Below are 25,430 nucleotides of genomic sequence, written 5' to 3' on the forward strand. Positions count from 1 at the left end.
ACAGGGCAGGCCAGCCCACCTCTCTCTATGCCAGTGCTCAGCCTTCCAGTGTGTACCTTGGCCACGCCCGGAGACTGGTCACTTGTGCGAATGAGCAGCGGGACCAGTGCACTCCACAGAGACGTCTTCAATTGCTTACTTTTCCTTGTTTTTTCCTTGGCACATGATGTGATGTCATATGATGGATGAGATGTCATAGAGGAAGGATGTGGTGTTACAGAGGAGGATGTGATATCACAGGGAGGATGTGATGTCATATGATGGATGCGACGTCATAGAGGAGATGTGATGTCACTGTGGACAATGTGATTTCACAGTGGAGCATGTGATGTCACAGGGATGATATATCATCACAGGAGAGGTGTGATGTCATACAATGGATGTGATGTCACAGGGGAGCTGTGATGTCACAGAGGAGGATGTGATCTCACAGGGGCGCTGTGAAGTCACAGGGAAGGACGTCACGTAATAGAGACCTCTTTTCACAACAAGGATGTGATGTCACAGGAAGGATGTGATGTCACTGGGGGGAACGTGATGTCACAGAGATGATATATCATCACAGGAGAGGTGTGATGTCACAGGGATGATGTGATGTCACAGGGGAGTGGGATGTCATAGGAGAAATGTGATATCACAGAGGAGGGTGTGATGTCACAGAGGAGGATGTGATGTCACAGAGGAGGATGTGATGTTACAGAGGAGGATGTGACATCACAGAGGAGGATGTGATGTCACAGGAAATGTGTGGTGTCATAGGAGAGATGTGATGTCACAGGGAGGATGTGATGTCACATGGGGAGGTGTGATGTCACAGGGAGGATGAGATGTCACAGGGAGGATGTGATTTCACAGGAGGAATATGATGTCAGGGGGAAGCAGTGATGTCATAGGAGAGATGTGATGTCATATGATGGATGCGACATCATATAGGAGATGTGATGTCACAGGAAGGATGTGATGTCACAGGAGAGATGTGATGTCATATGATGGATCGTTATGGGTGATTTTTATATGAGAACACATACACATGCAAAGGTTTGAAAACATTTTGGAATAAAAACTTTTGAAAAAGAGCCTTTTTGGTTATAAATCTATAAATAGACACTTGGAGAGATACTCAGTACAAAAAATATATTGGAACCAAACCCTAGCAACGGGTCCAAACAATGCAGAAAATTATGCTACATTGGCCCCAAAACCCCAAAGCCGACACATCTTTATTAGTAGACACACTGTTCCAAAAAAATAAAGGAACATTGGAGGCACAACATTGGGTGTGAGTGGTGTTTTTTGTAAAAGAGCAAAAGACTAGGCCCTCCCCAGGAAAAAAGCTGTCAGCAAAAGCTGTGCAATGCAGCACTGGATTGCATCTGTCGACCAAAAAGACTGCAGTCTTTTACCCAGCCAAATGCCAAACAACACACACTAATGGAAGTGGTAAGTCTCCCTGAAGGGGAGCTGTTCTTCTTTCTTTCCTAACTCTGCAACTTTCTAGGTTGTCTTGGCTCAGTGCATCCTCCCAGGATCATTGGATCGTTTTGGATGGAGAGGTCATCTAGTCCAACTGCCTCAGCAAATGCAAGGCAACAGTAGGAAGGCAGAACTGTCAAACTTGGGAAGAGTCCACAAAGACCCTGGAGATGTGGCACAAGCTGGAGAAGTTTGTCTTCTGGGATTCCACAGTGTCTTTGGCTGCAGCAGCAGATCAGGGGGAAGTGTATGATAACCACTCTTGGTAGGTTAGAGCAGAAAGGAAACCAGCATATGACAGAGCCACCTTTTCTCCAGGCCAAAGCCCAGCAGTTTCCTCGGCCACTCCCCATCACACTTGTGCTCCAGACCTTTCCCCAGCTCCGTTGCTCTTCTCTGGACGTGCTCCAGCACCTCAGTGTCCTTCTTGCCCAGAGTGGCCCAAGCATAATTGACTGCCCAACTGTGCATGACAAAACCCACACTGTGTCTGTATCTGCTGAAAATCAAGATGTCTCCACTGGGTTTAGTGCAACCTGCAGGTCCCGTTCATTAGAATTAAGGTCCACAATAGGATAATATGAGAATTAGAATATTTTATGTTACTCGTCTGCCTGGGTATTACTCCTTCCTCAGAGGTGTTACAAGATATTTCAAGCCCTCTTTGGTACATTTATTGCCCTCCCACTGACCACCAGAATTCCCCATGCCAGCTCTCAGTCATGGGAAAAAAATAGAGTTGGAGGGAGCTTCCTAATGCTGCAATGACAACTGGGAAGAACAAGTTGGACAACTCATAAAACTGTCCGGTACCTTGTTTTAGATTTGTTCTTCCTGAGGAATACTCCACTCTCCCCAGCTCTCAGAATGAAAGAGAATAATTCTAAGATGACATGGAACCTCTGAGAGATAGAGGACAGGGAGGGGGCTGACCACTTGAGGGTACATCTCCATGGGGAGAGCAAGGCAATGAGGATCTCCAGGGAAGCTGGAGAAGGGTCTGGCAGTGAGAGTGCCATGGTTGGGAAATGCTCCCTCTGCTCAGGAAGGCATCTGTAGGGATAAGCAGAGAGACTGGAATTAGGTTGAAGAGGTTCAGAAAGTGTCAAGCCTCTCTTCCTATTGGCTTCTCCTGTAGGTTGATGTGCCACTGCTTGAACTTCCCGTAGATCCTCAGGTGTGGCAGAGGAAAGCTGCTGTGAAGTTCCTGGGGTGGTAAGCTGACTGACTGTAAAGAAGACATCTTTGGGGATTCTTTTCCCTGAGGTTTTAAAAAAAATAATTTACCTGGTTTTCACTGTTGTTTTTGCCTTCCCCTCTTCCTTACAGGAAGATGAGCAGGGAACTTTCTTCCTTTAGGGATTTGTAAATAGGAAAAGGAGACAGACCTATTTCTTACCCCTTGGTAAGAAGGAAGTGTCTATCAAGTACTACTTCAAGGAGCCCAGTTTAGTCCAGCTATTCTCTCAATCTTTGCTTTCCTTGTTGCACCTTTCTTCCCTTTCCCACAAGGATGCTTGTTTGACATCTACGGAAACTGCCAAAAGATTGGAAGAGGATCTTTTAGAGAGCCAGGTCGTGCCAGTCTACCTGCTAAGGAGGACAGACATTTAGGGCAGGAAGTACAGCAAGCCTCTATCAACTTGGGATTTATTTGATTGATTGGATAAATAAGAAGTGCTGTTCTCTGAAACTTCCACTGATTGCCCTGAGCAAGACCCAGATTCAAGAGGCTGACAAAGTAACGCCTCTGTTTTCCCAAGGACAGAGTTTCTCGTGCTTTCCCCCACTGCAGTGCCCTCTCTGAAAGGCAAGGCCATCAGTAGATAACTGTGGGCATGCCTAGGATGACATCCAATAATCCTTAGAGCATCTGTAGGCACAGAAACTTCATGACAGATGAGATACATGGTAGAGTGGAAGAAGTCTCCTGGTTTGGAAACTATTCCAGAGACTGCATTTTCCAGCCATGAGACTAGAAAATCCATTGTATTTGGAGCATATTTTGTATGTATTTCCTGTTTTATCCCTTCTCAGCCACTCATGCCAGAGGCAATATTGAGGAAGGAACTGGGTTTTAAAAAAGAGAAAAGGCAAGAACTTCATTCAGGCAGTCAGTTGTTCTGGGCAGGGCCGTCTGACTCTTGATGTGTTTCCCTCCATGTGCTCAGCACCGGCACAGGGCACACTGAGGGAGGTGTCCAAACTTTCCTGTAGGTGACTCCGTCAAAACTAATCCCCTCCCAGGGCATCACAAGATGATGCTAATCAGTTCTTCCAAGTCAAAGGATACTTCTTTTCCCCCAGGGCAGAAAAGATGGAAACGTGCTACCAGTGCAAGAGAGGGACAGGGGAGGCCCATCCTCTGCCATGGGGGTGGTGACCCAGACTCCCTGTTTGTCTTCTAGTCCCTCTGGGAGCCCTGAGGTTTCCCTCTCGTCCCCTCTGTTTCCCTGTGCTTGGAAAGCCTTCCAAATCCATTCTGGTGAGGGGAGGTGGTGATGCAGCAAGAGCAGATGCCTCGTGGGATACCTGGACACCCCTGGGGAGGCAGAGCTGGGGCCACTCATTCTGTGCCCTGTCCTGGCTGGGTGCTGGGGGGACTGCCCTGAGGACAGACAAATGAGGCCTGGGGAAAGCCTCAGCCAGAGCTCAACTTCCCAAACAAGCCTGGGGCTGAGGGTGTGCCGAGGAGGAAGTTGTCCTGCAGGCAGCAGGACAGGACAAGCAGGATGCAGTCTGCTCTGGACGTGGTGCATCTGAAGGACACCATGGGTTTGGGCCCATTGTTGCTGCTTTATTAAATCACAGCCACCTACAACTGGCTCTGTGGTGACAGAAGAGTAGTGCTTGTAGTTTGAATCATGGTTTTTGCTGAAGATTTGAAGGCATCAGGATTCCAGTTTTCCTGCCTGTATGAAGGACAGAAGTTTTTTTTGTGATAAGGTCTATGCCTGGAAAGCTCCCCAGGCAGCCACCAGGCCCCAACATGGCATCAAGGCACTTGGCAGCAGTCCCCCCAACACCTGCTTCCCAGCCCATGCCAAGCCACCGCCTTACCCACAGCCCCAGAGCCCCTTATGTCACCATGGCTGTCCCTGACATCACCCTGCTCACCAGCTCAGGTGTCTCACACAGCACCTGGGAGCCTGGGAATGTTGGAAGCTCTTCATGGATGTGGATGTCGGTGCCAGAAGAGCAGTGCTTCTGGCCTGAATTGATGGCTTGGTGTTGGTCCTGTGCTTCAGGTGACCTTGACTTGAAGTTCCAGGGTGGTTTGGGCTGCATTCCTGCTTTAGGGGGAAGCTTTCCTGGAGGAGCAATTTGTTTAAGTGTAAAATGAACCAAGGACAATTTTTGAGAGTTTTGCATTTAGATTTCATTAGTCTGAAGTAGTAGAATAAATGGTCTTGTGTGTATTTATCTGTATAGAATCATGGACTGGTTTGGGTTGGAAGGGACCTTAAAGGTCTTCTCATTCCACCCCCTGCCATGGGCAGGGACACCTTCCACTAGACCAGGTTGATCCAACCTGTCCTTGGACACTTGCAGGGAACCAGGGGCAGCCACAGTTTCTCTGGGAATTCCATCCCTGGCCCTCCTCACCCTCCCAGGGAAGGATTTCTTCCCAGTCTCCCATCTAACCCTGCCCTCTTTCAGTTGAAAAACCATTGCCCCTTGTCCTGTCCCTCCAGGCCCATAGAAAAAGTCCCTCTCCCTCCTTTTCATAAGCCCTGGTGGGGTGTCTTCAGCTCTTCCCAGGACCTGTGTGTGTCTGTAACTATCATGTATCTGTGTATATTTATAGACAGTAAATATTTTAATAAATTTCTATCCATATATTTATACATAGATATTTATACACTGTAAATATTAATGCACACCTATCTACACAATGATGTTAACTTTGTGTCCAGACCCACCCCTTCCCCTCTGTAACCTTTTTGGGGGATTTATTCCTTGGGATTTCCAGGGTCTCAGTTTCAGTGGAGCAGATCCTTCCCACCTGGATCTTTGCTGCATCAACTTCAAGGTGGCCAATCTGAGCTGCTGCAACCTGGCCCGTGCCAACCTGTGCTGTGCCAGCCTGGAGAGGGCTGACCTGTCAGGCTCTGTGCTGGATGGAAGAGCTGCTGCAGTTTGGGAGGGTCGGACTTGTGTTAACAAAGAGGAGCTGGAACAAACAGAGTGCTGTAACACATCGAGTTCTTAAATATATTCTAGAGTTGTTCTGGTTCCCAAAGCTTTTACACTTCCTCCCAGTAATGACTTAATGCGATTGACTCCCAAAGCAGAAATTAAAAGTGTCTTCTTTTTTGTCTTTGGTGTTGTTCTTCCAGCTCTCACTGACTCCTGTCTGTGCCAGTGTGCCAACCTGCCAGGGGTGAAGATGCTGTACTCCAACGCAGAGGGAGCGTTCCTGAAAGGCTGCAACTCTGAGAACCCCTCAGACCTTCAAGCTAATCTGGAAGGTAAGAAGTTTTTGCCTTGTGAATCTGTGCCAACTGAAGCCTGTGTTTGTGCATTTCTATGGCCCAGAAAAGGTCCAGCTGGGGTTTGTCCAAGCCTGAGAAGGGCCCACAAGGGCTGCCCTGAGTCTGTGACCATCTCAGCCCGAAATGCCCTTGTCCTCCTCCAATTCACACAGCTCTGAGGCAGCACCAGTGTGGAGCTGCTGTGTTTCTGACTGTTTTTCCTCACAGAACTCCTTTCTGTGTGTGTTCCAGGTGCCAACCTGAAAGGAGTGGCCATGGAGGGCAGTCAGATGACAGGAATTAACCTCCGAGTTGCAACACTGAGAAACACCAAACTAAAGAACTGTAACCTCAGGGGAGCAACGTTGGCAGGAACTGATTTGGAAGTGAGTTAGGATTCATTTTCCATCCTATTCCTTTCTATCTTATGGTCACCTGGTAATTTGGGGGATTGCTGGCTTTTGGCTGACCTCTCCAGCTTCAGAGTACAATGGAGTTCAGGTAAATGGACTTCCAGTAAAGCTTTGAAGAGAGTTCTGGGTGCATTCCATTGACACTTTTTTTTCTTTTCCCCTTCAGAATTGTGACCTATCAGGTTGTGACCTCCAGGAAGCCAATTTGAGGGGCTCTGATGTGAAAGGAGCCATCTTTGAAGAGATGCTGACCCCCTGCACATGTCCCAGCGCGTCAGATAGGGAAGAGAACACGTCAAAGAGGAAGGAATCCAAACATTTGTTGTGACTTTCTTCACCTCCTCCCCTTCCTGAGTTAGAAGGAATGATTTTTAGACAACTTCCATTTGCAGTAGTGCCTAAGTAGACTCTTTGTGATCACTTTTTGGGGAAGAAATTTTTGTTTCCAAGGTGGAAAGAGAGAGTTTCTCCCTTTGTGAAGAGAGTGAGGAAGTGGGCTGGTTGTGAAACCAGAAAGTGGGGCTGGTTTGGGGGGGAGGGTTCAAGACTTTAATTGTTTAGCATTGCCTGACTTTGGAGTGCATTTTAATTTCTAAAGCACAATATATGCAATTCTACTTGTTAAGTCTGTAGCTGCAATATGAATAGAAAATATTATTGCTGTACAGTAGCAAAGAAAGTTGAGGTTTACAGGTAGACAAGTGTCTTTACAGTCAGCGTCTTCATTCCTGCAGGGTGTTAATGCCAGGGGTGGTCACACAGTGCCCACAGGACGTGTTCAGGTCTCTGCTGGGGTGGAAACAGTGTGGAACTGTCCTCAGGGGTCCTAAATTGCTGTGGAATAGTTGGAGTGCAGGGTTAGAGCAGCTTTATCCCCTCAAATGTGCAGAGGAAGTTGCTGCCCCTGCAGGGACCTGCCCAGAGCCCGGATTGAGTTCCCACTGGAAGATCCCTGGGCAGAAATGGGCTGTCTTAGTTAATGTTCTCCAAAGGAGTGTGAAATTGCACTCTCAATCCCAGCTGGAAAGAAAAATTCCCCTGCTTCCACATGTCCTGAGCACTCCAGATTGGAGTTCCTGTAGCTTTTTCCTTCTTTGTTGGGAATTCAATGGACAGAGGAAAACACAGAACTGTCCCCAAAGCTCTGGAACCACAGCACCTGCTCCCCCCTCTTCTCATCCCTTCAGGAGATGAATAAATGCCCCTGTTTCTCCTCAATGTACTGTGGAAATCCTCCTGGAAAGCATGGGCATAATCCCATTTGCCAGCCAGATCCACTTTGGGCTGCGTAAAGTGGCTGTAAAAGCATCTTGCCTGGGGCCAAGTACCCCTTCCACACTTGCTTTACCTGTGGAAAAAAGCAGGGAAAGCTGTTTTTTGTGTGGGTACACTTCGTGTCTCAGTGTTTGTGATTTTGGGAATCCTCACGAACCTGGAAGAATGCCAGATTATCTGTTGTCCTGAGATATGTACTTGGAGATTTTTTTGATCTGTGTTTAAATCTTTCTTGAAAATACAACTAATAGAAAAAAATGTAAAAAAAAAAAAAAAGGAAAAAAAGGGAAAATAGAAAAAAAGAAAAAAGGAAGAAAAAAGAGAAAAAGCAGAAAAAGGAGAAAAAAGAGAAAAAAGACAGAAAAAAACTGAGAAAAAAGAGAAAAAAAGACAGAAATAGCTAAGAAAAATGAGACAAATAATAAAAAAGAAATTAAAAAGGAAAAAAGGAAAAAGAAAAAGATAAAGTAAAAAGAAAGAAGGTAAAAAAGGAAGTAGAAGAAAAAAGAAAGAACAAAAAAGAAGGAATAAAGGAAAAAAAACCTTATTATCCTCGTACAAAAGGCCGCTATGATCCGCCGTAAAAACTACAACTCCCGTGGTGCCCCGCGCGGGGCGCAGGCGCAGAGGCGGGCGTGTAGGGGCGTGGCCGCGCGCTGATTGACTGTGGCGGTGTTTTCCAAAGGCGGTGCGCGCGCAGAGCGCCGCGTTGACTGCTGGGAATCGGTGATGGCGGCGGGACCTGCCTTTGTCTGTGAGACCTGGCGGGGGGTGCGGGAGAACGGGGTCTGGGGATCCCCTCGGGGGCTGCGGGGAGCGCGGCTGTGGGTGGAAAGGCTGGAGGGCTCGGGCGGGTTCGGCGGGGGGGGTTCGAGGGTTCCCGGGGGTCAGAGCGCAGGGCCTTGGAACCGTCTCGGGGGTCGCGGGGCCTGGGGGCCTCCCAAGAACCCTAATGGGTGATTCGATTGCCGAGAAAGTCCCTCGGAAAAAAAAATCAAAACCACCCAACGAAAAAAAGTACCTTAAAAAAAGGAAAAGTGAGAAGAAGGTGAAGGAAAAACTGCAAGAGCCAGGATGATTTTATTGCTTTGCTTCAGTTTTTCCTTGGTCTCCTCCTTCTCAGATTTTCTGCTCTCTTCCTTTACAGAAAGCTCTTCTGCTGTTCTGTGGTTTTGTAATCCCTTAGGGGCTTTTCGGGGTCCCTGAGGAGGTTTTGGGGGGTCTCTGAGGGGGTTTGGTGTCGTGAGGGTACTTAGGGAGGAGGTTGAAGGTCCCTGAAGGGGTTTGGGAGTCCGTGAGGGAGTTTTGGAGTCTGCGAGGGAACTGAGAAGTCCTGGAGGGCTTTGGGGGGAGGTGTCTTTGAAGCAGTTTTGGGGCTTTCTAGAGGGATTCTAGGAGTCCCAAATGATTTTGAGGATCGCAAAGAGGGTCTTGGGTACACTAAGGAGGTCTCAGGACTCACCTGCTCGTGGTGCTGCTCGTTCTCTTTCCCCCCAGACATCATTAACCCCCCAAAAGGTCCCCTAGCCCCCATTTTCTGTTTAATCCCCTCCCCCCACAGATCTTTTTTGATCCCCCAGACCCTTTTAACTCACTTAAATGCACCCAAAGCACCCCAAAACCCCCCAAATCCCCAACCACCCCCCCTAGATCCCCCCAAATCTCCCCCAGCCCCCCACCCCCCAAATCCTGGCAGAGTGTGGCCAGGTGGCTGAGGAAGAGTGTGTCAGCAGGAGCAGGGAAGTGATTGTTGGGCTGGACTGAGCGCTGGTGAGGCCACCCCTGGAGTGCTGTGTCCAGCTCTGGGCCCCTGAGTTGAGGAAGGCCCTGGAGGGGCTGTAGCAGGTGCAGAGAAGAGCAGCGAGGCTGGGGAAGGGAGTGGAGCACAAGTGGTGTGAGGAGAGGCTGAGGGAGCTGGGGGTGTTGAAGCTGGAGAGGAGGAGGCTCAGGGGAGACCTCCTGACTGTCTGCAAGTCCCTGCCAGGAGGTTGTAGCCAGGTGCGGGTGGGGCTGTTCTGCCAGGAAGCAGCAGTAGGACAAGAGGGCTGGGTCTTGAGCTGTGCCTGGGGAGATTTAGGTTGGATATTGGGAAGCAATGTTTTCTCAAGAGAGTAATCAGGCCTTGGAATGGGCTGGGCAGGGAGGGGGTGGAATCAGCGTCCCTGGAGGTGTTGAAGGTGAGAGTGGATGTGGCCTCAGTGCCATGGTGTGGGAAGCACGGCGGGGTTGGATCAAGGAAGTCTTTTCCAATGTGGCTGATTCTGTGATTCTGTGATTCCCATTCCTATGGCAGCACATGCTTGAGGCTCTATCCCCAGGGTGATAGAGATGTCTGTCCATATCTATCTCCAAGGTTAGTCTGTAAATGTGTGATGTTATTAAAGTAGGCTTAGTTCTGGGATGATTGTAGAAGGAGAAAGAAGCCCAGAGGCCAGTGCAAGCAGGCAACCCTGAGCTTGCACATGATGTCCCCTCCCTGCAGGTTCATGTCCTTGAGCCCAGGCCCTGAGGTGAGGCTGAGACTAAGTGCAAGGCAGAGGTGCTACTAAAGAAGGAGAGCCCCGTGGTGGGGAAGAGGCGAAGGTGCCCATCCCCGAGAAGGTGCTGTGTCCATCCCCTGTGTGCCAGGTGAGCTGGGGCTTTGCTGCAGAGCTGCGGGCGCTGATTTGAGCGGCTGCAAGTGCTGAGATGGTGGGCACCCAGGAACACAAACTGTGCCTGGCCACAGAGCCTGCAAGGAGGAGCAGAGAGAGCGGTGGCAGTGTGGGGGTCCAGGTTGTCCCTGTGCCTTCTCCTGCAGGCCCTGGCTGTCCCTGCTGGGCCCCTGTCCATCCCCATCAGGTCCCTGCCCGTGCCCCCTTGGGCTGAGCTCCCCCCAGGAAGTGCCGTGGAGCTGAAGCTGCTGCCATCCCCCCCCTGCAGCCGCTGCCCCAGCCAAGGGAGCAGCAAAGGCCAGGGCCAGGAGCAGAGGCAGCAGCAGGGGAGCCCTGGGGGGGCCGGGAAGCTCTTGTGTGGGTCAGGAAAGAGGCGCTGGGCATGAGGCCGGGGCTGTGCTGAGCAGGCCCAGCCCTCACATCCCCCCAGCCAACGCCGGCTGCCCGGGGGGCTTGGGAGGGACCCCCAGCCCGTGTGCCCCACACTGAGCTGGCAGAGAGAGAGCCAAGGGCAGGGCCATGGGCAGGGCCACGGGTGAGGGACAGGCAGGGCCATTGCAGGGCCACAGTGAGGGCACAGCAGAGCTGCCCAGGGCCGGGGGCAGCCGGGGGTGTTGGTACCAACCAGTGGTGGGGCCGAGCAGAGCACGAGGCCTCTTGCAGACCCCTGGAGCGGCCTCCCACTTGCCAACCCCACCCTGGTGGGGTGACACTGTCCCCTCCCTACAGGACACTCCACCCGAAATCTTTGGTGGGGCCTTTTGTGTCTCTTCCTGGTTGCTGATTGGTGCTGGGGACCTGAGGGCCCCTCTGCAATCCCATGCATGGGGCACAATCTCCTCTGCAGAACTTGACTTTCTGCAGACTTTGCAGGGAAATCTGTGCTGGCAGCCCGATTATGTCCCGATCCCCCACGCTCTCTCCAGGATATTTGGGATGAGTTCCCCCTTCCTGGGCACCTGTGGGATGGGGGGGCGATTGTTCTCCTGCTGTTGCTGTTGCTGCTCCGCCCCTGTCCCTGCCCCTGCCCTTCCTGCTGCTGTCGGGTGAGCGGAGTGGCCACGATGGGAAAGGGGCGAGAGAAGTGAAAAGAGCGGGTGGGACCCCCAAAGGCAGCGCGAGGGATGGTGGGTCACCCCCAAAGGGAGCTGGGGGGACCTGGGGTTTTGGGGGCCGATGGGAAACAGGTGGGAGAGGGGGGCTAAGGGGTGGGAGGAGAGCGGGAGCGGGGTTGTTGTGGGGGTCCCTCTGTGTCCCCATGCCTTGATCCCTGGAGAGCGGACGAGGCTGGAGAGAGAGGGGAGCTGTGAGAGCCCCAAGAGCCTGGAGAGGGGGGAGCTCGGGCCCCTTGTGCCGAGCCAGCGGTTGGGGCCATGCTGTTGGTGCCAAATTACCCCTGGTCAGGCTGAACCCAGAATCCGCCCACGTGTCAGGGGGCCCGATCCGCTCCCTGCTGTCATTGCCCTGGGGAAACCTCTGGTGTGCCCCTGCCTGTGGGGCTGTTTGGTTGCCTTGGGCACAGCCGGACCTTGTGCAGGGCTGTGCCCTTGGTGGCTCTTGGGAGTGGACAGGAGGTGTTTTTTGGGGGTGCCAGACTGGGTTGGCAGCAGAGCCCCGGCGGTGGGCGGGGGGATGCAGGTCCCCCCCGCAGTGGGGGTTGGTGTTGCTGGGTCAGGCCCCGCCGGCTCCATTGTCAGCCTGGTGCTGGCAGGGGGGGCACAGCGGTTTTGGGGCCCCCCGGGAGTGCCGGGGGTGGGTGTGGAGCCCGGGAGCTGCCGAATGTGGAGAGCGGAGCGGGGCAATGGCGGAGCTGGGGGACCCCCTGCAGCCTGGAGGGTGGAGCATGGAGAGGCAGGAGCCCCGGGACCCCTGGGAGCCTGAAAGGGGGGGCACAGAGAAGGGGAAGCCTGGACAGTGGGGACCCCTGTGATACCTGGGACAATGAAGTGTAGAACTTGGAGAGGGGGAATGTCTGGGAACGTGGCACCCCAGAGGCGAGAGTCAGAGGAGAAGGGATACTTGGGACCCCTAACACTCCCAGCATGCTGAAGTGGGACCTCCAGCATACCAGACAGGAGAGACCCTCTGAACCCCAGAGGGGATGAGACCAGAGAGGGGGAACTTCTGGGACAGATTGTTTGGGCTAATCTTAATATTTTGGAGTATATTTTAGTCAAATCTCAAATATTTGCACTTCGGGAGGGTGGAGGTCTTCTTGCTATTTTTGAGGAATTCTTTTCCTGAATCTGGGTGGTTTGGGTTTTTCTGGGCTAAATCTTGGTGTTTTAGAGGTTTTTATGGTCACACGATGCCCAGTAAGTTCTAGAGATGGACTTGGGCAGGAGGAACCCCCAAGCCCACACGCTCAGCCCTTGTTTTCCCCCATCAGGATTTGTCCTTCCCAAAACTTGGCCAGATGGAGGAGGAGGCTGCGAGGAAGATGCCTTGGGCCCCCCAGGCAGGTGAGGAGGAAGTCAGTGGCCCTTTGGGCAGGTGTTGTGCTGGCTCTGTCAGCCGAGCATGGCCCCGGCTGCAGGACAACCCCGCTGCCGCCGCCGTCCTGCCGGGGCCGGAGTTGGGGGGATGTCCTTGGCCTTCCCTGTGGGCCGGAGGCAAATCCCCTCCCTGTTCTTCTTGCTTCTTGCCCCAGGCCCCGAGCTGAGGACGGAGAGCCCAGAGGACAAATCCCCCCTTGAGACCCTGGTGGGAGAGGCCGTTTTGAAGGGCTCCCCGGCGCAGGAAGGCAGCGGGGAGGAAAAGGGCTGGAGATCCCCCCGCAGGAGGGGCTCCAAAGCCATCCCAGGGTGCTCTGAGGAGGAAAGACCCAGTGTGTGCCAGGAAGGCGGCCGGAGCTTGATGAGGAGCTCTGACCTGGTGGTTCCTGAGCAGCCTCCCAGCAGGGAGAAGCCCTTCCGGTGTTTGGAATGTGGGAAGAGCTTCAGGAAGAGCGCCCACCTGATCCGACACCAGCACATCCACACTGGAGAAAGGCCCTATACATGTGGGGAATGTGGGAAGAGCTTCAATAACAGCTCCAACCTCCTCACCCACCAGCACATCCACACTGGGGAACAGCCCTACACGTGTGAGGAATGTGGGAAGAGTTTCAACCAAAGCTCCAACCTGATCCGACACCAGGCCATCCACACTGGGGCACGGCCCTACACATGTGGAGAATGTGGGAAGAGCTTCAGTGACAGCTCCACCCTCCGCTCCCACCAGCGCATCCACACTGGGGAACGGCCCTACAAGTGCTTGCAATGTGGGAAGAGGTTTCAGCGCAGCTCAACTCTCCTCAGGCATGAGCAGACACACACGGATGAGAGGCCCTTCCGCTGCACCGACTGCGGGAAGGGCTTCAGCCGGAACTTCACCCTTATCACCCACCGGCGCATCCACACTGGGGAGAGGCCCTACAAGTGTGGGGAGTGTGGGAAAAGTTTCACCCAGAGCTCTGCCTTGATCTCACACCAACAGACCCACCGATAAGAGAAGCCCTACCAGTACCCCAACTGTGGGAAGAGCTTCGGCTGCTGCTTCCACCCGAAATGAACCCCCTGATGGCGAGGCAACCCCTGGAGTCCAGTGACTGTCAGTCCATCCCTTTCGACCACAAAGGGCCAGTCCCCTTTCCCAGGGGCAGCTTCTGCCAACAGAACCCTTTCTGGGGGTTGTGGGGATATTCCTGCCTTGGCTATGGACCCTCCAAAGTTAGTCCTGGAGGTTGAAAGCAGAGATCTCCCCATGAGCGTTGGTGTGGGGGAGTTCCATCCATCTCTAATTAAGAATTCTTGCTTTTGTACCAGCTTTAGTAGAATTGTTTCAACAATTGCTTTAGTGTAGAGCACTGTCCTATCTTATTCTGTACTCCTGGTAATTTTAGTGTTTATGTTGTGCAGTAAATAATTCTGATGAAGATCTTTTCTCTGATCATTTGGAACCCTAAATAAATTCCTTTCTCTCAATAGATCTGATTTGCCATCATTAAAAGCTGGGGGACAAAAGTGGTTCGGTCACACCTTTGTAATTTCTCTAAACTGAAAGTGTTGTCATAATCCAAGGGTGAGCTTGGATCCAGCAGCCCCCAGCACCCCACAGGAAGTTGGGAGCTCAGGGGGCCACCCTTTTATGCCAACCCCCCTGTGCCCAAAGACCCCCATGGGACCATCGGACCCACCAGACCACCCTTCCTTTTCTACCCTTCTCCCTGTTCCTCCCACTTTCCCATTGTCCCCTCAGTCCCCAGTTTCCCCATGAACAGTTTTGGGGTCCCAACCCCCACTTTTTATCCCCTTTCCTTTGGTTGTTGAAGGATAAAATGAGGCTGCATACACAGAGTTCTATGGCAGGACTTGTTTGACGACACTTTTCTGTGTCTCCTTTTATTCCTCTTCTCTCATGAGCAGCACCCGCTGTTTGTCTTTTAGTTCACCGGAATTCCCAGCATCGCCCTAAAGCAGTGCCCTGATCCCACACATTCACCTCGCCTCATGTGCTGGCTGTGTTCAGCTACCAGAGAAAAACACAGGCTGGTCATTCAGGCTGGTTCAAGTGCATTTCCACTTGGAAAACAACCTTCTGTCTCTCCAAGCACTCAGCCAAGGTCCATCCTCCCTTTGCATTCCCATGAACTCAGTGCAGGTGCAGAGTGACTCCGCTTGGTCCCACGTCTCCCCCTGTTTTTTTGGACACACAGAGTTCACGGCCAAGAGGGCCAGGACCTGGGCTTCTTGTCTTTGGGCTTGTCCCATGTGCTCTCAGAGGACTTGGAATATTGAAACCAGGCAGATTCTGAAACCCCTGCTCCTGATGCTGCCACAGTGCCCATACACTGGCACTGCAGGCATGGCCTGCACTGAATGGCCAGTGCAGCAGGAGCCGTGGCTGCGGTAGCTACTTGGGTTGCTGCAGAGATGATCCAAGCAATCAGCCATCCCCTGAGGATTTCTTGATTTCACAGTTTACTTCATTCACTGTATCCTGCATCATCCTCCCAGCGTCTCCTTGGGTTCACTGGGAGGCACAATTCAGCTCTTCTGCCCATGGGAATTATTAATGATAAATGGAGGGTAGATACGTTTTGATCTGTGATACAACTAAAATAACAAGGATTACTTACAGGGGTGTTAAAGGTATTGTCAGTCACATGAATCACAATGTCAGGTGCGGCCAAGAAGGGATCTGAGTGACAGGGACACACCACGGCTGAGTCATTAAGCCAGTCTGAAAGAGTTGGTAGACACAGTGAATTCTCCTTAGAACAGTGTCTTCCCGATGGGACATGCAGGCAGGGCTTGCTCTGCTCAGCATTCCCTACCTCCTCCCAAGATTCTTGAGGGACAGCCTCTGCATCTGCAGGATCGGATTGCGGGCCGGCTCCACTCAGGATAAGGTTCCATCAGAGGGGCTGGAACCCAGCAGGGTCCTGTAAGAGACAGAACACAAGCACAGCCCTTCCCCATGCTGAGCACTTGATAGGATCTTCTCATTAGCTGTCTTCTTGTGGGTTTTTGTTCAATACTTGTTGATTCAAATTCAAAAAACTAAGGGTAAATACAGCTTTGTCTACTTGGGGTGTCACATTCGTCCTTTTTTGTTTTAAAAGTACAGTTTTTAATACAGAGCACACATTTCTTGCACCTGGCATAGGCACAAGTGATAAGACCACATTTATGGGTTTTTTTCGGTTTTCTGTCTTCTTTTATTTTTCTCTTTCTTTTTCTTTTTTTCTCCTTTTTTTCTCTTTTTATTTCTCCTTTTTTCTTTTTTCTTTATTTTTTCCTCCTTTTTCTCTCTTTTTCCTTTTTTTCTCTTTTTTCTCTTTTTTCTCTTTTTTCCTTTCTTATTTCTTTTCTCTTTTTTCTCTTTTTTTTCCTTTTTTTATTTTCTTTTTTCTTTCCTTTTTTTTTCTTTTACATTGTTTTCTATCAGTTGTATTTTCAAGGAAGATTTAAATACATATCAAAACAACCTCCATTTACCTTTCTTATTGTAATGGTTGATAATGGCAAGGATAAATAATTTGCTGATCAAATTGAGCTCGTAATAATAAAGTTTGCAAGGATGTGGTTAACACTTAACATTTTGCAACCTAAGTAAAGTTGCAAAATGTCAAACTGCAATGTTGTGTTGCCATTGTAAGATGTATCCTGTTTTGCTAGCTGTAATGCTTTAAGTGCACTTACAAGAAAGAAAAAGCATGAAGCAAAAAGGGGGGGGGGTCAGCTAAAGGGTCCAGAAAGAGGATCTACTACCTTCATCCGGGGATTGCGACACGGCGGGAATTGAGGACTGCTGACTAACCGGACTGTTGGCTGGCCCCTAGCAACAGAATGAGGTACACGCAGCGAGAACCAATGATGAAGTGGAACAAGACTAAGGGGGAGGGGATTGCAACAAGTATAAAAGAAGCGGGCTTTGGCTTTTTGAGCTTGCGGACCGTTGGTGGAGCGGAGACTCCCCGGCCGCCCAGCGCTGTTTTGCTCATTTACCTTTAATAAATTTTGGAATTTTAAATTTTAAAATTATTGTGGTCTCTTTGACTATAACGTTATGACAACAGATAATCCAAAGCAGTGCCCTGATCCCACACATTCCCCTCCCCTCATATGCTGCCTGTGTTCAGCCACCAGAGAAAAACACAGGCTACCATGCAGAGCGTTCCAAGTGGTTTCCACTTTGACAAACAGCACTCTCTGGATCAAAAACACCAGTCAAGGCCAAAACACTCCTTGTTGATCCTGATTAACTGAATGCAGCTGCTGCCTTAACTTAATTCTCACAAAACTTCTCAGGGTTCCTTTGCTTCCAGGAGGCCCCACATGTCGCGATGGACCCTCGATTCCATGGGGTTCCAAACTGTCTCAGGAATCCTTTGGTTCCATGAGGCCCTGCATATCCTGATGGCCCCTTGGTTCCATGAGGATGCACAGTCTCTGAATTCCTTGGCTTCAGTGAGGCTTTGTAGTGTCCCAATGGCCCCTTGATTCCAGGAGTTTCCGCAGTGTCCCGATGGCCCCTTGGTTCCATGAGGCCCTGCACTGCCCTAATGGCCTCCTGATTCCACAAGGTTTCGCAGTGTCCCAGTGTTCCTTTAGTTCCATGAGGGTCCGCAGTGGAACTGCCTCCCCCTTTGGGGCCAAAAGGCCCTGCAGGATCACAATGGCCCCTTGATTCCATGAGGTTCCTATTTGTCCATGGGTTCCCTTGGCTCCATACAGCCCTGTAGTGCCAAACTGGCCCCTGGATTCCATGAGTTTCCACAGTGTCCTTGGGACCATAGGGCCTTCAGTGTCACAATGCCTCCTTGATTTGCAATGTCCCAGGGTTTCCTTGTTTCCATGAGGCACTGCGGTGACACAACGGCCCCCTGGTTCCATGATGTTCCAAAATGTTTCAGGGTTCCTTTTGTTCCCCAAGGCCCCAGACGTTAAATGGTCCCCTGGTTCCACAAGATTCACAGTGTCCCTGTGTTCTTTTCTTTCCATGAGGCCCTGCAGTGCCACAATGGCCCCTTGATTCCATGAGGTTGCACAGTGTCATCACAAAGCTGAACACACCCAGATGGAAGTTTGAGGGAGATGAGGAGGAACTGAGACAAAAAGGATTAGATATTTGGGGAAGGAAAGAGAGGCTTATCCAACAGAGGGGAACGATTTTTATGAGGTAAAAACAGGTTCAGTTAAGGCTGAGGGTGCTGAAACACTGACTGTGCAAACACTCCTGATGGACTTTTACACTGTTTCTAACCTCAAGCCCCAATCCAAAAGTGCTGCCCCACCCATAGAAAGGAATCCACTGCTCTAATCGCAACCTCAACCTGACCTCAAAGGCAAAGCCCAAACCCAGAACTCCGGACTCTTATTTGTCCTCTAATGCCCACCCCAATTCCAAACCTGCATTGTTGTATGAAAAGCCAAGCTTTAATCCTAACCCAGACCAAAACCCTAATCATGAACCAGACACTGCCAGCAGAACAACAAACCTTCCAAAGTTCTGCCTAATCCCCACCCTGAGCTCAAAACCCCAAGCCCTGACCATTAAGCACCCCCACAGCCCTTGGGAGCAGGGCAAGGACCTGCAGGGCCCAGAGCAGGCCCAGGGGGTTGGCAGAGGAATGGGAGGTGACCTGGATCTGCTCAGCTCTGCAGTAACCCCCAGGAGAAGGGCCTGGGCTCTGGCAGGGATGTCCTGTGGCACAGGGGCTCAGGATCCAAGGTAATAAGGCCAAGTGCACATGGCAACAGCCAGAGCTGGTGCAGAGACATCAGGGAGGGTCTAGAAATGCTTGCTGGGAGGGGGGTGGGAAAGCAGGAGGGGGGTGTGCAGCCTGCAAGGCCAGAGCAGCAGCAGGGCCAGGCCAGGACAGCCTGCAGGAGAGATGGCCAAGGGCTCTGGCAGGGCTGCAAGGCCCAAAGGCACCCAGGCCTTTGTCCTCTTGCCTCTGGCAGCTGCCTCTGCCACTCAGGCCACCACAAGCAACTTGCCTGGCAGGTTCTGCACTTGGTTTCTGCCTTGCCCCTCCCTCAGCAGCCTGGCAGGGGTTGCCCAGTTTTGGGCCTTTGTTGTTCCTCCCCCTCCCATCCCACTGCCCCCCAGACAGCCCTGAGCCAGCCGGGAGGGACAGGATCTGCTGGGCCAGGGCCTGGGGCTCAGGCCTTGGCCTTTGTGCTCCACAAAACCAAGGCAGGCTTTGCTCAGCATGCAGGGGCCTGCCCAGAGCCTTTGTCTGCCTGCACTCCTGGCCTCCAAGGAGCTGCTCCAAGGAGTCCCTGGAGAGGCTTTGTCAGTGCCCTGCCCTCAGTGGGGCCCAGCAATGCTTCAAGGCACTTGCAGTTTGGCTTCTGACTTCTTCAGCAGCTGCTTCAATCTTCTCTCAGTACCTCAGGATCATGGGTTGGGCTGCAAACACACCATGGGGCTCATTAATATCCAGAAATGCTCAGGATCTCTTTGTCTTCCTTTAATTGTCTTCAAGGCAATTCAAAACAAGTCTTCAAAGTTTGTATTTTTTTTTTTAAATCAAAGCATGGATATTTTTAGTTCAAAGAAGAGGTGATAGAGGTGTTCTCCAAGTGATCTTGATGCCTGGTGTCTCCTCAGGAGATCCACACTGGACCCTTGGATGATCAACCTTGCTCCTCACCTCCCAACCTCACCAGTTTGACATGGCCTATCTTGGACTGACAGCTGATGCGACTCCAAACACACTGTGGAATCAATTAAAACACTGAAAAACAAATTATTTCCTTTCTTTACTGCCATCAAGACTTCAAGACTTCTACAGTAATTGGAGTTGTTCAGTAGTTTAGCTAAGGAGAAGGATTTTAAAGTGGACATCACAAAAAATATATATTTTTTGATGAAAGAAAATTATTTACACAGAGCCTTGGGATGCAAGAGGGTCAGGACACAAAAGAATTGGATCCAAATACAATGGGGCAAAAGACATTAGTAACATTTAATTATTGACCAATTGAACAGTTATCAAGTGGTTCAATAGCATTTGCTACAATTTTAACAGTGACTGAATTATAGATTCACAAGAACAACATTCACACCACAGTCAATTCACACCCACACCCAGGCAGAGATGTGTGGACACATCAAGAGCTGGGTGGCTAAAAGTCCCTGTCCCAAATTCTCCTCGTTGTCAGGGAAATACTCCCAAAAATGCCTTTGTGTTTGCCAACAGACAAGGGTCACAGCTGGAGGAGTGTTTGTTGAGGGGGATCAGAATTGTCCTGGCCATCAGAGACGATCTTTGGAGTGTTGCAAACTGGAGGGTTCCCGAGCTGGGAGAGGCTGCCAGAGGTGTCCCACTGAGAGGGAGGTGCTGGGGAGCTGCCAGGGCCTCCCTCAGCCCCGCTGGTTGTGGGCTCCCAAGGCGACTGGCTTTAGTTATCTGCTGAATTTCCATCCTGGTGTCAGGAATGACTGGAGTTTCCAAACTATTTGGGAATTGTATCCAAACTCTTCCATTTGAGTTACGATTCAGGTAGAGAGCATTCCAAGACTTTCAGGGTATGACTCATTATCCTGTATTCCCCAGCTCTTACACCCATCCCAGTCAGCTGGATGGTTTATTGACAATGTGTCCCAAGGGGTCGCACCTCCGATGCCATAGAAACCCCTCCCCCTGGACTATGAAACCTTTGGAATTCAGGAGCTGTTCCAGTGGAGCATGAAAATGAACAGCAATTTCCCTAAAGCCCAGCCCCGAGCAGAACAAAGCCAGGCCCCAGCAGTGGCAGAGCAAAGGTCCCCCCATGGCTCTGTGCCTGTGGCCGCTGAGGCGGCAGCGCAGGCCCGAGGCGGTGCCGGGTCCCGGTGCAGCCGGGGCAGAGCGGCGGCTGCGCGAGCGGCAACCCCGGCGGTGAGTGCGGCAGCCCCGTGGCAGCGGCGGCTCCGGGCACAGAGGCCGGCGGCAGCCGCTGTGGCGGCGGAGCAGCAACTCCGAGGCGCTGCAGGAGCGCCGGCTCCGCTCGCAGGCGCCGGCAGTGTTGGGAAGCCGGGGCCGGGCGGCTGCGGGGCAGCGCAGGCCAAAAGCGGCAGCGGCGGCAGCCTCGTGGCAGCGGCGGCTCCGGGCAGACACGACCCCGCTCCAGCGCTGCCGCCTCAGCCGCGCTCAGGGGACGGCGCGGCGGCTCCGGGGGCAGCGGCCGGGGACTCCCTCTCGGGGCAGCCCCGGCCACCAAAGAGGACCAGGGCCCGCCGTGTGCTCAGCTCGCTTCTCTGCAGTTCTCACGGCATCGGAGCACAGCAGGGGATGGGGAAATTGAGCTCAACCACAACAGGAGCTCCTGGAACCGAGTGGCCACTGAGACACTGCAGGGCCTGCTGGAATCCAGGGGCCGGTGGGACACTGGGGAGCCTCTTGGAGCCAAGGGAACCCTGGGATATTTTGTAACATCGTGGAATCAAGGGGCGATTGTGACACTGCAGGGCCTTGAGTAACCAAAGAAACCCCGAGAGTTTTTGGAATCTCATGGAATCAAGGGGCCATTTCTGGCAGGACACTCTGCTCTGAAAATACCTAAAAAATGGTCAGAGAATGCAAACAATTCAAGTTCTCTTTGGTGAGTTACTGCTGGTGTCAAGGTGCTGTGTTTAATGTTGAATTATGCTAAACCCAAAATGCTTCATGAAACTTCAAACACACATCCTGATTTTTGAAGTAGGATTTGACAGAGAAGCTGCTTCCTGGCCTGCAAATATGTCTGGCAGTCTTGATAACTATAAAAGCCCCATCCAACTGTCATGTGGCAGATTCTTCCACAGACTTCCTTGAAGTGTGTGGAGCTTCTGCCATGAAGCAGGGACAGTTCTTCATGGTCACTGCCCAGGGGTTAAGTGAAAGAGAGAGAACTACCCCCTGTCGTTGTGGGGTGAGTTACCTCAATCTCTGCTTCAGGATTGTTTCTTTTTGCTGACTTTGATCCAATTGCTTTAATAGAATGGCTTTGAGAGACTGCACTGTCCTATCTTACACTATACTGCTAGGAGTTTTTGGCTTTTATACTGTGCAATATTTTTCATCTGTTCACTTGTCTGATCAATTGTCTATTCATTTGTCATAATAAATAATTTATTTTATAGAAATATTTCTCATTTACCATCATTAAAACCTACAGGACAAAGTGATTACATCACACCTCTATAATTCCTTCAATCTAAACCAAAATCTGAGCCTGAGATTGGATCCAGCCACAACCAGGCTCCTCTCTGAGAAGGAATTTAGAAAGCAAGGGGGTCCTTTCTGAACCTCGCAGCTCAACGAGACGGCTTCTGCCATCAACTTTGTCTAAGCCTTCCACCCCCCCAGCCCCAAGCCGTGACACATGGGCATGTCTTGTGCATGCAGTGCAAACATGGACTCCTGAGCTGGTCATTTGCTGTCCCCCCTTGGAGGGAAGAACAAGCCCAATGGCCTGGGGTGAGAGGCCAGTGCTGGCAGCGGCGCTGGCTGTGCCAGGGCACTGCTGGGTGCCCCCACCCTGAGCACTGCCCCCCTTGTGCTGGTCACTGCTGTTTTCCTCTGCAGGGCTTTGTGTTGGGCACCTCCTGGAGAGCAAAGTGGAAAGCAGATGGAAGCTTTGAGGCCCTGGCCTGAGGAGATGCCCCTGCAGGATGGCAGTGCTGCTGCAGAGGTCAGCTCTGGGCCAGCAGTGCCCGGGGCTGTCCCTGCCTGCAGTCCCTGGACAGTCCTGCAGCAGGACTGGCACCGACTGCCAGAGCACTGAGGCCTCCAACAACACAGGGCTCTGCAGGACAGTGTGGAAGGGAAGGGAGAGGAGGCCACGCAGGAGAAGGGCTGCTGCTCCCTGACACTGCTGCTCTGCTGGGACTCTTTTCTGGCCCAGCTCTGCACAGAGGCTCCGAGCCTGCAGCTGCAGAGAAGTCAGAGAGGAAAGATGTGAGGTAAACAAGTCAATGCAGTGTTCTTTATTTGGTTTAAGCACACAGTGAGTACAATTGCCAATTTGTACAGCCTGTGGGCCAGGCTAGAAAGGCAAACACTGAATTGAAAATGGTTTTTATGTATATATAAATATATATATACCTTTATATATATATTTATATGTATAAAGATTTTTTGTTGTGAACAAATTCTCACAAAAATAACACCCGTCCCAGGAGCAAAAAATACAGAAGATATGGTGGGCTTTTAATGAAGTACATAACAAGACTGACCTTTAATGAGGTCCATAACATGCAGAGAAGGAGAGTTTATTGCTTCTGAAAAACACTCAGTTATCAGTTTCCGCAGGGCATCCTTGAGCTCCTGGATCCTCAGGCTGTAGCTGAGGGGGTTCAGTGCTGGAGGAACCACTGAGTATAGAACTGACAGGGCCAGATCCAGGGATGGGGAGGAGATGGAGTGGGGTTTGAGGTCAGAAAATATGCCAGTGCTGAGAAACAGAGAGACCACGGCCAGGTGAGGGAGGCACGTGGAAAAGGCTTTGTGCCGTCCCTGCTGAGAGGGGATCCTGAGCACAGCCCTGAAGATCTGCACATAGGAGAAAACAATGAAAACAAAACAGTCAAGTCCTAAAGAGATGGAAAACAAGAGAAGTCCGAGTTCTCTTTGTAAGAATGTGAGTAGGAGAGCTTGAGGATGTGTGGGATTTCACAGAAGAACTGGCCCAGGGCATTGCCCTGGCACAGGGGCAGGCAAAATGTATTGGCTGTGTGCAGCAGAGAATTGAGAAAGCCAGTGGCCCAGGCAGCTGCTGCCATGTGGGCACAAGCTCTGCTGCCCAGGAGGGTCCTGTAGTGCAGGGGTTTGCAGATGGCAACGTAGCAGTCATAGCAACATGATGGTGAGGAGGGAAAACTCTGTTCCAAGAAAGAAGACAAGCAGAAAGACCTGTGCAGCACATCCCTTGTAGGAGATCGTTGTGGTGTTCTGGAGGGAATTGTGCATGGCTTTGGGGACAGTGATGCAGATGGAGCATCTGTGAGGGAGAGGTTGAGCAGGAAGAAGCCCATGGGGGTGTGCAGGTGGTGGTCACAGGCTACGGCGCTGAGGATGAGGCCGTTGGCCAGGAGGGCAGCCAGGGAGATGGCCAGGAAGAGCCAGAAGTGCAGGAGCTGCAGCTCCTGCCTGTCTGCCAATGCCAGGAGCAGGAACTGGGCCATGGAGCTGCTGTTGGACATTTGTTGTTTCTTAGCATAGGGCCTGTTCAGGAAAGGAAAGGACAGGGAACAGTATAGACAGACCTCTGTGAAAAAGCCAGTATAGACAGACCTCTGTGAAAAAGCCACTCCATTTTTAAAAGAAATAAATCTGTCAAATGTCACCAAATTGACTACAAAGGAATCAGTTTTGCTCTGCTGCAGTGGGATATCTAAATTTTTGGTAGAGCTCTCTCACACACAGGGAATGTCAGATGTAACAGACCTTGAATACAGAAGTTCCATCTCTACACCCATGACTCAAAAGAGCTGGGGCTGCAGAGCAGAAGTTTAGTCTGAAGTTAGAATAATTGTACCTGTGTTTTCTATTTTTACCATCACATCTTGAGAAGGTTCTTTTCCACTGCAGGAATCTTCATTTCTATGGCCCAGCACACAGTGCCCAGCAGAGGTGCAGGGAAGGGCCCCCAGAGCTGCCCGAACACCCCCTCCCCCAGGCCTTGGGGGCACTTGCCCCCCACTCCCTGCCCAGGGCTCTGCTGCCTGGAGCTGTCCCTGCCAGCAGCTGCTTCCCTGGGCCCAGGGTGGGGCCCTGCCAGTGCTGCCAGAGCCCATCCCAGCCCTGGGGGCTCAGCTCTGCCCTGCAGAGCCCTCCCAGCAGCACAGGGCACTGCCCAGGGGCAGCTCTGGCTGGGCAGGCTCTGCTGGTAATGTCAGAGCAACCCTGAGGAGGCTGTGAATCCGAAAAATCGGTCCAAGAAACTGCTCAGAGACTTTTTATCTTTAAGCAGCAAGGTATTTGTTTATTCAACATGGGGAGCAAGCCAGCTCGTGCTGGACAAACTTGCTTGAAGGCTTCACACAAAATCAACATTTTTATACAGTCTTCAGATGTGATTAAATGCATATTCAAGTGATTACAACATCTATCTATGTATATTAATAATAGGCGGAGTATAGGTGGAGCTCAGGTGGGGCTTGGGGCGGTGCTTCTCTTGGCCCTCAATTTTGGTGGGTCTGGGGGCTTAAACTCATCTTCCTCAGCTTGACCTTCTTTCTCTTCCACTGTTCTTGACCCTCTCACTGAAGCTTGGAAGAAGCCCTGGCTCCAGGCCTATTTCTCCTATTCAAATGTCTACCTGATCCTGTTATATTTCTAATTTATTGTTTCTAGGCCTATTACATGTTCTTGTACTATTCTCTGAAGCTTTGGTCCAGTAAGTAGAACAGAATGAGCACAGATCGTTTTGGATGTTGGTAGCTTGTTAGCAGGCCCAAATTTCTTAGTTAACTCTTTTAGGCCTAACCACCTGTTTCAGCTGGAAAAGTGACACTGATGCTGTCTGTAAGACAGTTTTGATGTCTGATACTCTCAGGTTCAATCTCCTCTAATCTAACAGGGTTCACATTTCAGTGTCTCCTCCTGTGCTCAGAGATTGATTTCCCTGTCACAGTCAGCATCCAGACAACCCAGAGTATAACACTGAAAGAACTGGTTCATT

The 25,430-nt window shown here is 51.3% G+C and overlaps 2 protein-coding genes across 2 annotated transcripts; both read left to right on the forward strand.

Annotated features, from left to right (window-relative positions):
- The first annotated feature begins 4,561 nt into the window (after positions 1-4,561).
- Positions 4,562-6,763, forward strand: LOC116781379 (BTB/POZ domain-containing protein KCTD9-like). Its single transcript, XM_032677057.1, is given in 6 exon segments — positions 4,562-4,630; positions 5,447-5,611; positions 5,840-5,945; positions 6,201-6,334; positions 6,528-6,615; positions 6,618-6,763. Coding segments are annotated over 6 exon segments (588 nt in total). The 3' UTR covers positions 6,644-6,763.
- A 6,260-nt stretch (positions 6,764-13,023) lies between these two features.
- LOC116781394 (gastrula zinc finger protein XlCGF49.1-like) lies at positions 13,024-14,260 on the forward strand. The gene has a single exon (XM_032677069.1). The coding sequence runs from the start codon at positions 13,147-13,149 to the stop codon at positions 13,777-13,779; it is 633 nt and encodes a 210-aa protein (XP_032532960.1). The 5' UTR covers positions 13,024-13,146; the 3' UTR covers positions 13,780-14,260.
- Positions 14,261-25,430: the final 11,170 nt, after the last annotated feature.

The sequence above is a fragment of the Chiroxiphia lanceolata genome (assembly GCF_009829145.1).
Source record: "Chiroxiphia lanceolata isolate bChiLan1 chromosome W unlocalized genomic scaffold, bChiLan1.pri scaffold_44_arrow_ctg1, whole genome shotgun sequence".
NCBI classification, from domain to species: Eukaryota; Metazoa; Chordata; class Aves; order Passeriformes; family Pipridae; genus Chiroxiphia; species Chiroxiphia lanceolata.